At 32.0% G+C, this 13,375-nt stretch overlaps 1 protein-coding gene across 2 annotated transcripts in view; it reads right to left on the bottom strand.

Annotated features, from left to right (window-relative positions):
* LOC127729903 (glycerophosphocholine phosphodiesterase GPCPD1-like) overlaps positions 1 to 10,255 on the bottom strand; it is a 45,171-nt gene extending 34,916 nt beyond the window's left edge. For both annotated transcript variants that reach the window (XM_052237836.1, XM_052237837.1), the window contains exons 1-3: positions 10,142 to 10,255; positions 5,736 to 6,072; positions 4,670 to 4,833 (exon numbers count right to left, since the gene is read on the bottom strand). In XM_052237836.1, coding sequence (XP_052093796.1) covers positions 4,670 to 4,833; positions 5,736 to 5,932 — 361 coding nt within the window. In that variant the 5' untranslated portion in view covers positions 5,933 to 6,072; positions 10,142 to 10,255. The remainder of the gene's footprint in view (positions 1 to 4,669; positions 4,834 to 5,735; positions 6,073 to 10,141) is intronic.
* Positions 10,256 to 13,375: the final 3,120 nt, after the last annotated feature.

The raw sequence follows: 13,375 nt of genomic DNA, 5'->3' as shown, positions 1-13,375 counted from the left end.
AAAGTAAATATCATGTCAATATCTTCAAGCATGACTAAAAACAGTGTGGAAAACTGATTATTTGAGTGAAAAAAACATAAGTTATGATTAATAGTTCTCTAAAATTAGATATGATGTAATACAGTGTATATCTATTTTCAAATTATAATCAAATATAATTAATAGTTCCAAATACTTTTTCTTTCATTTGTCACAAACTAATATAGATTTGTAACTTATCTATAAAATGTCAACAACTACACAATGTAATGTATTGAAATATATACATTAATAAAAATAGATTTTTATCTAATTAAAGGATTTCTCTTCATAATTTTTTTTTATATATATAGCATTCAGAAAATTAGTTTATACTAAATAACAAACAAACCTGCCAAAAAATTCTTCAAATAATTTAACAAAGAATGTCATTTAAAAAATGAGTTATCCCCCTTTGTACAGAAATATTGTTTAACATAGTACTCTAACATTAGATATAGTCCAGAGTTATGGTCCATAACTCTGGACTAAATCATCAGACTGGAACAAAATTCGAACTTGATCTATAACTTGTCATGATAAAACTATATATCAAATATCAAATCAATATCTTCCAGAACGAAGAAAAAAAGTGTGGAAAGCTGATGTGCCGGACTGACGGATGGACAGACGGACAGATGGACAGACGGACGGAGTGCAAACCTAAAGTCCCCTTCGACTCAGGTTATCAACTACTACGTACCTTACAAAAAAATAAAATTCAAACTTCTGACATCGATTTACTAAATCTTACTGACTGCACGAGCTTTAGAATGGCGGGAAATATGACGCAAAAGTAAAGACGGCTGACTAGTGTAAAACGTTGATTTTCGTATATTGATTGACACAATTCATAAAATATGTTTATAATTTTCATTAAAATTTCAAACATGAAAATCGAAAGGCAATATCTTTGTTATAATACAACGAGTGTCAACAAATTTGTAAATTTATAAAATTATTTACAAACAAAATCTAAAATAATGCTGGGACATAAGATATTGAAGTGCATATGAAAAGTTTGTTTTTTTAATATAAACTAGGATTAGAAACATGTTGTAATAAAAAATAAACAATTGTTTCCAAGAGATTGACGGGAAATATGTCAAAATAGTAAGCACGAGTGATCTGGCTGACCAAAATGTTTAACTTGTGAGTAATGATTGACAGGTATGAATAGATGTAGAAACTCCGGCAGGGAACATGGTGTCGAAAGGAAAATGATAAATTATTCAATTTGTTTATATATTTTAGAAATACGATATGTTGGCCTAATATTAAAATTGTGTATTTCTGTTAATAACATAAAGGAACAGGACGTTAAAAGAGGGAAATGTTATAACCATCAACGAAGACTCATATAATCTATGGGATTAATGTCTCAACATTTTGATGAAAACTTCGATTGAAAACCGTCCTGGTTGTTATCAATTTGAATAATATGAAATATTTACGGTTAGCAATACATTGTTAAAAATCGTCTTTCTTTTATTTTTATGCGGTCAGTTAATAAGTTCAAATAAAAGTTGATCCCATATTACATGTATTAAATTTTCAATAGTTCATTGTAATTTTCTTCTTTGAATATATACAATACAATATTTTACATGTATCTATCCTCCATAAATACTAAAATATCTGTACAGGTAAAATTTAATTCTAATCAAACTGGTACAGATCAAGGCTTCCAAAACGGTCATATATGCCGGACATTTGTATAATGTCCGGTAAAAGTCCGGCTGGGCAAAGCATGAAACGGTCTTCTACTTTTTAGTTTTCAAGGCTTTAAGAGACGGTCATTTTAAACATAATTCGAGATCTTTTTGACCCAACGTTTTGCCTTTAACAGCCACACATTTCCGGTCATAAAAGTGACATGATCATTAAGTACTATCAAAACAACCCCTACTTTAATGGTTTATTCCCGATTGTCCCACTTTTTAAAATTTTAGAGTTCTGATTGTCCCACATGAAAAGTTCTGATTGTCCCACATTATTTTATGAAGTAAAATGTTCTTAGATAAACAATGTAACTGTTGTTTGTTTTGCTAAATAAACAAGAATTAATTTATTGCACATTTAATATTAATTTTATAGAAGTATAAAAAAAATGTTTTTTAAATCATTAGATTAATGCACTTTTGATTAAAAAAAATTTATTTCTGATTTATGAAATATATCTACAATGTTACGTTATTTATAAAACAAATTTCAATACCGTAATTTTAATTACATTTTCTCTAAAGTTTTTGAATAAATAATGCATGCAATTTAAAAAAAAAGGTATAAACTCATTTACATTCTACACTTTACACGAACTTGTTGATGGAGAGATTTTTCCAGAAGTCTTTACAATTTTACTAGGGAAGTCAGAGGACATTAATACAACATTCTCTGCACTATTGAAGACTACTAACACCCAACGTCAGATTCACCTGAACCCAACAACTTCCTTTTTTTGATAACGAAGCTGTTGTCTAGAATTCTGCCAGATCAGCCTTTCTAAGAATCAATATCAAAGGTTGTTTTTCCAATATTCCCAGTGTCTTTGCCATAAAGTGCAGTCAACAGGACTCGTCACCAACTATAAAGAAGAACCAGACTTCCATAAAAAAAAGATGTGGTATGATTGCCAATGAGACAACTCTCCAAAAAAGACTAAATGACACAGAAATTAACAACTATAGGTCACAATACGGCCTTCAACAATGAGCAAAGCCCATACAGCAGAGTCAGCTTTAAAGGTCCCATATGAAAAATGTAAAAAAAGTCAAACTAGAAAAACTAACGTGCAAAATAATGAACGAAAAACAGATGTGTTACACAGTAACAAACGACAACCACTGAACTACAGGCTCCTGACTTGGGACAGACACATACAGAGCGTGGCGGGGTTATACTTATTTGAAGGCGTCAATCCTCCCACTAACCTGGGACAGTGATGTTACAGTACAACATAAGAATAAACTAAAAAAAATAAGTTGAAAAAGGCTTATCTCATCAGATGGGTACAGACAGAAATACATTTAACAAATCACAGAGTGGACATGGACGTGGACGGCTACTTATACATCCCCACAACAAAGACACTAAGTACAGATCTTAGAGTATTCGCAGTTACTGACAGCTAGTTGAAAGCCAATAAAAACTAATTAAAAAAATCATGCATCTAAGACTAAAATTTTATGATTTCGTATTATATTCCATGTTTGATGATACTTCAATTGTACCTACTACATGTATGTGCAAAATATAATATGTTAGTATTATTATTTGTTCATGTTTTTTTTTCATATTTTATAAGTTACAGTGATTAGTAACTTGTAATTAACTGACACAGACTATAAAAACAAATTAATCACTATCAAAACAATTCCCAATTGTCCCACATTTAAACTTCCCAATTGTCCCACACACATATTCCCGATTGTCCCACAAAATTTCATTACTTTTTTACCTGTAATTTCAAAAAGTGGGACAATCGGGAAGACACCACTTTAATACCTTCTCATTTTAATCAAGGCTAATTAGTTGTCGAACAGCTGAAATTTACCTGTTCAGGTGACATGTAAACTATTTTGAACCGGGCATTGATCGGTCTATTCAAAGTTATTTTCTTACATTTCAGCGGTTTGTATCTAATTAATTTAGTCAAAAAGATTTAAATTATCAGAAATACGTTTACAAATATGATTTGATCAAAAAATTAAAAAGGTGAAAATGAAAAATCGTCATAACCATGTTGTTTGAACTAGAGACATGTCTCTGTTAGAACTAGTACATGTGTGCGCATGTGCGCAGGTGTGAAATTTAATTATGTATCGTAATTTCTTCAAAAAATGCTTAAATTGTCATTGATACCTTTATCTCACGTTTATTTCGAATATTTTCTTCAAGAAATAAAGTAGAAAGAGCTACTTCCACTCATTCACGCTTTGCAAACGTACACGGAATTTACGTATCCGTCTCTGGTCCATGTTTTACCATTGTCAAGATAACATCCGATATATTAGATTAAAAACGAAAGTAAAGAATTTGACAACGTTATTTTGCACAAATAAAGAGTCTAAGGCAGATATAAGTACGCTGATGTTGCACACTTCGAATGATGCACTGCCAATTTAACAGTTTACATCAGAACTTCGAATTTGAATCAAAGAAAGTTTAATATCGTTTTTTTTTAATGTCAATATCATTGGGATGGCCAACTCGGCAACTGATTACCATAATTGCCTTTTGTTTGTTTAGTCTTAAGGGATTAAAATCGGGATAATATATAAAATGTCCGGCTCGCTAAAAATAATTTTGGAAGCCCTGGTACAGATTGATTTACGACCTTCCACTGCTATTGCACAGGTAATATCACAGCAGGTGTTAATTACACTCGGACAACTGTCCGACCAGTCCAACATCTAGACGGATTAAGGCATACATAGTAATAAGACTCTACCTGTACTGTAAATCCTGAAAACGCTTTGGACACAAAAAAATATACAAAGTTTTATTTTTCATTTTTTTTTCTTTAACATTTGTCATGTTTTTTTGTATTAAGTGTGCTAAATGTAATTACATGCATATTTATTTTAAATTTAAGAACATTACATTATGCACAACACAGCATAAACATAAAGTAAATATATAAGATAAGTACCTCTTGGAGAAAAAACTCTTTGTCTTATATTAGTTTCCCATTTACTGACATCTACAGTTGTCTCACAGTCCTCACTATCAGATTCTACAATTCTTGCAATAAAGTAACGGTATTTATAATCGTGCATCCCATTTGTCAATCTAACTTTTCTTTTCCATATATTCCTGCAATTGCACACAAGGTACATACATAAAAATGCATAAATCAAATAAATAAATATAAAAGAACAAGCCTTTTTCAGATAAATGCTGAAACCAGCAAATTTTACTGCCTTGAACATATTTGTGTATACTGATATTACTGTACCCTAGATAAAGCCTATGAGTATAGGCATCACTCGACTAACGAAAGTTACATTTGATATCACCTATTTGGCAGTGTGGTCTAGATTGCTGACACAGTGCAGGAACAGTTACCACGAATTTTCAAAACCAGAGATTCAAATCCATCTGAGTGAAGGACAAACATAAATTTGCAACTGCAAATTTGCGGATCTAACATTGTTTGGATAAATTTCAGACAAAGTATATACATGATAAATATTGAACTGATAATATCATACATCATGTACATGTATATTGCAATTGAAAATAAAAAAATAATGTCAAAATCATTTGAAAATACATGTATCTATAATACTGAAATTTTCAAATTACTACAATAAGTGAATCCTGCAGCTGACTGCCAATACATTTAGTATCAATGATTAAGAATGAGTTTTCATTTTTTCTCACATATCCATATAGAGAGTGGAAATGGCTGTACAGGAAGTGAATCCCTGTGTGCAACTCCACACTCATAATAGTGGGAAATCACTAAAAAACTGGAGGAGAAGCACTCCCAGCCATCATGAGAGTCTGTATTGGGGTCCTTCCCTTCTTTATTCTTTAACTTTTCAGACATTTTTTCTCTATTCTTTATTTAGTTTGACAACTTTTTTTCTCTATTTTTTTTGTTATTTTGCCCTTAATTCTGCATTTTTTTACCATTATTCACTTTTCTGTAAACCATATTCAGACCCTCATACATTACATGTACATGTACATCTCTTTTTTGTCATACTTACATTCCATTAGGGCTACTTTTATCGTTGCTATCAGTTTTCCTGGAAGTTCTAGGACTTGAAACTCTGGTTAATTTTACAGCACGATGTGGATTCCAGTTTCCCAGCATGTCACAATCTCCAATGATACATACTGTTTCTCCTGGGTGTGTGTCGGCTCGCACACAAAATGTTACCTCAAAAGTCACTGACATCTGCATGTTGACTATGGTAGTTTATTTCAAATAAAAGCAGGTAGGTTTACATGTATGTTTCTACAATTTTATCCATTCCTAAAATGAGCATCTGTTATTTAAATCCATACCAAAACAGAGATGATTGCATATTGTACATGTTGTACCTAAAATGATAAAACACTAATCTTCATGTTGTGACTACATGTATTAATTTGTTCTATAAATTCTCATTTCAAATTTTGGGTTAAACTAGGTGAAACTGTTCTAGTAGACTAAAAGTTATATATGTCTCCCCTTCATCTCATGGACTAAATCAAGTAAAAAAATACAGGCAAAACAAACACATTTATATGTGATTGTGACATGTTTTTTTTTTATAATATTTATCTTTTAAAAATATATCCATGTTTTCTTCATGTTCTTGTTTACATGATTATTTGTATCCTAACAAACAGTTACACGAATAAATATATATATATTCCTCAATTACAGTTACTGTAAATTCAGAAATTATTGAGGTTCTTATTAATGTGAATAATGCAACTCCTTGAGCAAAAATGTTGAGAATTGCAATAATTAAACTGACGTTTTTGTTCTTTCCTTTTATAAAAAAAGATTTCCTCATTTCAAACAAATAGAAAAATACAAAAAATATTCATTCATTGCAAAGAAACCTTAATTTTTTGGGAATTTGAAGACTCCATGGCCACTTACCTGCACAAGTTGTAATTACTGTTTTTTTTTTACACTTAATTTTTATAAGATACTATACCTTGAAAGCCAGCATATGTTTACCTGTATTTTGTTAAACAAAGGATGTAGGCATTAAAGGAATGAACCGGTTTATACTGGCTATTCCAACATTCTGATTATTATCATGTTTATAGGTAAATTATTAAGAAATTCATGTAATGGTTGGAGTTCCCAGAATTATTGTGTACATGTACATATAATGGAATTATGTTGGATTATGTAACCATGGTAACTGTTGTAACAACACATTACGAATTAACCAAGGTTAATCCAGGTAAAATTTGTGGAAATTGAAGAGACAGATACTTTATACATTTGCGTCCCCAAAAGGGGAGTACTGATTGTAATTCAATAATAAAAGTAAAGTGTGTATGATCATGATGATGTGTCTAAGGTTAATAACATGTGTGTTTGACAAATTGTGCATTTAGTTATCATGATTATTGTGACAATTACATTAAACTTAACAAAAGAAAAAAAATACAACTAGTTGAACATATAGCTTAATATCAATGATGAGTCAATTTTAGAAAAGTTCATACCTGCCAACCCTCCCACTCAAATGAAGAAATTTTGGAAATCTCCAGCTTGCCGGTCCCCTCCCGAGCGGGAGTATCGAATCTCCTGCTTTTGGATATTTTACCTTGAATTGACCATTCAACATTAATAACGTTTTTGTGTCACTGATGAGGGTATTTTTTACCTGTAAATCACAGTCCATGTAAAAATTAAATGGCTTCACATGACAGCTTGGGTGTCAAACATAATACTAATTAACGATCATTACCGACTTTTACCTCTAGCTTTGTATATTTGAAAACACTTCAAAGAAATTTCGGGTTACTTCCCCTGTTTAATCCTGTTTTAAGTTACCCTACTTAAAATAATGTGAATTGGTTAAAGAATATAAATTAAATACAAATTGAACAAAGAATCATAAAAGGATGGTAATTTAATGATTTTGAAGACCTTATGACAAAAATATAATTATATTTTGAAAATCATTTATTGCGAACCCAATGAAAGTTTTCCACAGTGCCATCTCTATCTGGTCAAGGTATTTAAACTTTTGTAAGGTCACCTGTCCTATTGAATAAATACAATAGCTATTGTTCTCTGTGCAGTTTATTCTCTGGGACCTTCTAAGAGAAATCTATCACTCATTGATTAATTTACCTGAGTAAAAAAAATCTTCTAAATAGACGAAAATACATGTTTTATACTCAAAACTGCATGTGATGTTGTATTTATTCAATATTAATAAGATATTTTCAATTTGTTGAATGTAAACAGTGATTCAAACATTAATAAAAGTTGATTTCTGACAAAACTATAGAATTTGTTTTTTTTGTGTGTTTGACAAATAAAAACTTGAAAATTATGATGTTCAAATTAAGACCTACTTAAATGTATTCTATAACTAAACAAAAACAAAAAAAATGCAAATTTCAATTGGAACATTACTTAAACTTTTGTTAGAAATCAAATTTTTATGATTAAATCAGTGTTTATATTGAAAAGATTGATAATATTATCAATTTTGAATAAATACATCATCACAGGCAGTTAATGAGTATAAAAAAAGTATTTTTGTTTATATATAAGAACATTTTTTCATGACTCAGGTAAATTAATCAATGAGTGATAGATTTCTCTTAGAAGAAATTTAAAGGTCCCAGTGAATAAACTACACAGATAACAATAGCTATTGTATTCATTTGATGGGACAAGAGAACTTACAAAAGTTTAAATACCTCGACCAGATAGAGATGGCACTGTGGAAAACTTTCATTGGGTTCTCAATAATAGATCTATACTTCTATTCAATGTTTAAATTGAAATTTATAAGAGATGTATTTCACTATTGTGATTAAAATGTGACTGTACATACATGTATTGCACCGTTCTTTACATTAAAGATGATCACTTGAAACAGACATATCTTTGAGGTATGCTGGCCTGAAGGGACATAATTGTCATAGATATTGAAAATTATAATAACAAACCAACACACCTTTATAGGATATAACCATGATTGAAGAAATAAATTATATCTATTTACTCTTATTTGTGTTTTGTAAATGAATAAATAAACAAGTCATATTTTTAACTTGAAAATGTCGTTCGTGCAAAATCTCCCCCTCAGCTGTCTTAGCTGAGGGGGAGATCTCCCTCTCTGAAAGTTTCAGAGGTTGGCAGGTATGAAAGTTAGTTCCCTGAAATTTTGGGGTTTTATTAGTCATGTTAGTAGGCCTGTATTTGACTAAGAGGGTGCAAACGTGTTAATAGGTTGGGAACAACCCCTCAAACGAGGGATAACCCCTCAATGTAATGACTATCCCTTTTATGAGGGGTACATTTCAAGTGATACAAAATATTTTTTGTAAAAACCTCTTTTTAGTACAAATGAGCAAATATTTATACTATTTGAAGAAACTTTTCCCAAAGAACTATACATCTATCTGGTATTATATGGTCAAAACATGTCCAAGAATTTTGTAATATTCCTGGACTTATAAGGGGAAGAAGTCCCCTCTTACAGTTGAAAAATAAATAAAAAAAAAAAAAAGAAAAAATCAGGAAAATTTCCTGAAATTTTCATTGCACTAATGAACTCAAAATCGTTAACTTTTTTTCTGTAACTTTTTTTAATTCCCGCATTTGCGCAGAAATCTTCTTCCTTCTTCCGGTCTCCTTTGTCATGAGACTTTGAAATATATATTTATCAGTCCAGTAAATTATAGGAAGGAACACAATAACAATTTTATTTGTAATTATTCTTTGATATGAAAAAACGTTACCTGATTATAGTGTTTCTTTGTTTACATTGAATATGACGTCATAACTAAAATAACGTCACAACTAAAATCCCTAACAACAGAACCAAAATCGGAGAGTTACGGTATTGCTGTTTCTTTTTTTAACAGATTAAGAACTTAAAATATGTTTGAATTAAATAGAAAAAAAATTATATAGACTTCGTCCTCTTTCACAGGTAATGCCTGCCTCATATTATCTTCCTTATTATTAGAAATAAGTGGAACCCTCTTTTAGAAAAGTTGTTCCAAATATAATAAATTTTCCCTTTTTAAGTTAAAAAATCTTAGTTTTTCTTTTTTCTTTTTTACAATGGTAAAACAACCCCTTGTCTCAGGGACAGTCCCTCATTTACGGGATATCCCTCATTTGGGGGGTTATTCCCAACTGGGGGGGGGGGGGGGGGGGGGGGGGGGTTCCGTGGGTTGGACCCCCCCTTTTTTTTACGATCAATGCATTTGAATGGGGACATATAGTTGGAACCCCCCCCCCCCCTTTATCCTGGGTTAGGAACCCCCTTTTATAAATAGCTGGATCCGCCCCTGGGGAGCGAACGCACCAGTTACTCTTTATCCTAAACCTTACCGTAACCTAAAAATATAGGGACCTCTTAAGTAAAGGAAGGCCCAAAAGAGAATTTCTCCAATATTGGTTAATATTTACTTGAAATATATGACGAAATAATCTTCCCTTATGATTTTGGCCCGTAGCCATTTGCATGTCGATAACTGGTTCCAGCAAAATCATTTACTGTTATGTTACGAGGAACACGATCTTGCTGTCGACGAGGAACCAGAAGTAGAAACAAGAACGGTAACTCAAAAATATAAAGAAGACATTTCGGCCACAAATCAAGTTCGGCCTTCATATCCAAAACTCCAAAAATAAATAATAGACAGTAGTTATCCAGTGACCTAAAGGCCGTAAATGATTTTTTTGCCTAAAATCGTCAATAAATGTCTCATCGTTACGCTCGGCAGCCTTGGCTCTGTTGTACATTTTCAGAGACATGTGTATGCTAGTCAAATGCGTTTTGTTAAAATATACCTTTTCACTCATTTGGTCTTTTGGAAAATGTTGTTTGTGCTGTATTTAGATCCCTCTACCAAGACATTTGTTTTTGCATGCACACGGATAAAAATTGCGGTTTTTATCCAACGCAATCATAGGTTTGAACGTTGTTTTCAAGTTTAGATTTGTTTATATTTTTTCGTTTGGACTTGTATTATATTTGCCTTCGGGTTTATATGATCCGTTGATCCTTTTTGGACTCTTTCAAAATTCAAGAGTCTATCCTAAATTGAGGTAAATTATATGGCCTTCCAAATACCGTTTCGATTCCTAACTTCACTGAAAAGATATTAATTGTCGAAATCCGGATATGGTGTACAAATTTTTGCACCTTATGTTGGTATACCATCTTTTCCGCAAGTTTATTGTTTTCTGTTTGGTAATAAATTAATAATAGATCTATTTTGTTACATCTTGTGATCCGTTTATTTGGCAATCGCCAATCGCAGTCTGCAGGGTTTAAGAACATCAGTTGTAGGAGTAGGTTTGAACGTTGTTTTCAATTTAGACTTGTTTAATTATAATTATATATATAATTATGTCCCAGATATTTACCATTTCGGATAATTACGTCCCATTTCCTCGGACCCCAGATCTGCCCCTGTTGTCAACAAACGTACTAGCTGCGGAACCTTCAAACGGACCGCCATGACCTCAAGACTAAACTGAACAGTGTGCTTAATTTAAAAGCTTAATCTATGTAAAACAGTACAAATTCAGTTTGTTAATACAAACTGTTCTGGTATGATGGGGAAACAACGACAAGGGATGTGCGTCTTAATATCAAATGCAAATGATGATAAGTCAAAGAGATATCCCGGATGTACTTTATGGGTAATACCACCATTGTTTCCCCTATAAGTCTTTATTAAATTGGCATTAAAAAAATGCATAATTTATCTTTATTTCAAATAAAGAAAATAAACATCACCGGAAATAAACCAAGCAAGTTTACATCCCCCTTTTCCCTGTTTACAAGCTTTAGTAACAATGCATGCATGTCACCTCTAGTTTCAACTTGAAATATTTTATTGGAACACCAAATAAAAAAAAAAAAACCCCGAATAGTGCTTTCAAACACCCATGGTTATGACCCACATTTTTTTTTCTGCAATGAAATGCAGGGTTAATTTCCTACAACTGTCAAATTCAAGGGAATATTTTTTTCGACCCTTCTTAACCTGAAACTGGATGTGATATCCTGTATTTTGGTGGTACTTCATATTTAAACGTAAAAAATACCAGTATATATATGTTCCGGACCATATGAATATTTGGACCATATGCGTATACCCAAATGGTCCGATTATACGCGTATGGTCGGACCATATGAGTATTATACTCGTTTTGTTATTAACGGGCCGGACCATATGAATATTTAGGTAAAATTATCGAAATATTCTTTATTAAGCTAAGGACAACCCATGCTTTGCAAATTTTAGGGGGGGGGGGGGGGGGGCGCACGTCCGCCACGCCCCCGCCTAAATCCGCCCCTGTGGTTGGACCATATGAGTATATACACAGATGGTCATGACTATACGCGTATGGTCCAAATACTCATATGATCCGAAAAATATGGAACATCTGTTTAACCTATCGCAACTTTCGCTGTTTAAAACTTCATATATGATCATTATATTTTATTTTGTATACTCATAAAATAATTTTGATAAGAATCAGTTAAAATTTACCTTTTTCGGGTCTTACACATATAACCTCGCCTACTAAAACTTTCTAGAAAAAGTGTCATCTAATTTTAGCTGTCCAACAATATTATTCTTACTTAAGCAACCTCTTTGAAATTTGAGATGTCAGCTAGTAGTGTATTAAAAATATTTTTTTGTATAACCCAACGTTATAGCTGTACAATGGAGCCTATGTGAATACAATCCAAAAATACATATCAATAACCGAATTTGCGAAAAAAATGAAAAAAAATAAATTTGCATCTTATATATAATTATATCAGTCGGGGAGGAAGTAAAAAATCAAATATACTCTGACATCGTTAGGTTGATTCTCTAGGCACTTTATATACGATTTGCGCAACGGTACTTATATAAGATGGTAATATACGAAGATCATGTTATAAAATCATGTTGACAAATATTTCGGCTATTCAAATAGCCTTCGTCAGTGTCAATAATTTTAACAATACTAGTTGTTTATGTAAAATAGCTCAGTAATACAGGTTAAGTATGGACTATCGATTTAATCCAAAATCTTAAACCTCATCAAACAAAACAAAACTCAATACTCTAAAAACGTGACTGCGTATCTATACATCCCAAATTGTCAAAATGCAGCTGTTTGTATAAATATATATACATTGTATAATAATAGAAGAGCCCCTCTATCAACCTGCTAGTACTTCCTGTTGATGCCGTTAGGATGAAATACATTTAGTTCCTTTATCCGGAGTCTTTCCCGAACCTGTCGATGGGCATCACTCAATACGATTTACTACCAAATACGGCATGTTTCAAAAATTAGTTTAACATTAATATTTATTCTTTCATTTAAAAACATTTCCAGGGGGGTTGTTCTTGTGGGTGAATTAAACTCGTCTCCTTAACTTAGCGTCTTTTCAGATTTCGCCGCTGCACCATTTGCCTCAACTCACGAGAGAGTTGATACACCAAGACATCGTATCGGTCAATCAATTCGTGATAGTGACTGTAAAAGTTATGTAGTGTCGATTTCAGTCGTTCTTCCTCATAACTCTGTTTAGGATTTTTTTTATGTAAGAAATACACCCCTGTTAATGAAGTACTTATATTGTGAGCATGCACGATCGTAACGTATTAACTTAGATGTACTCGCCAA

Source organism: Mytilus californianus, unplaced genomic scaffold, assembly GCF_021869535.1.
Source record: "Mytilus californianus isolate M0D057914Y unplaced genomic scaffold, xbMytCali1.0.p SCAF_2, whole genome shotgun sequence".
NCBI classification, from domain to species: Eukaryota; Metazoa; Mollusca; class Bivalvia; order Mytilida; family Mytilidae; genus Mytilus; species Mytilus californianus.
The sequence above is the reverse complement of the archived record's forward strand: the minus strand, read 5'-3'. Positions and strand labels throughout refer to the sequence as shown.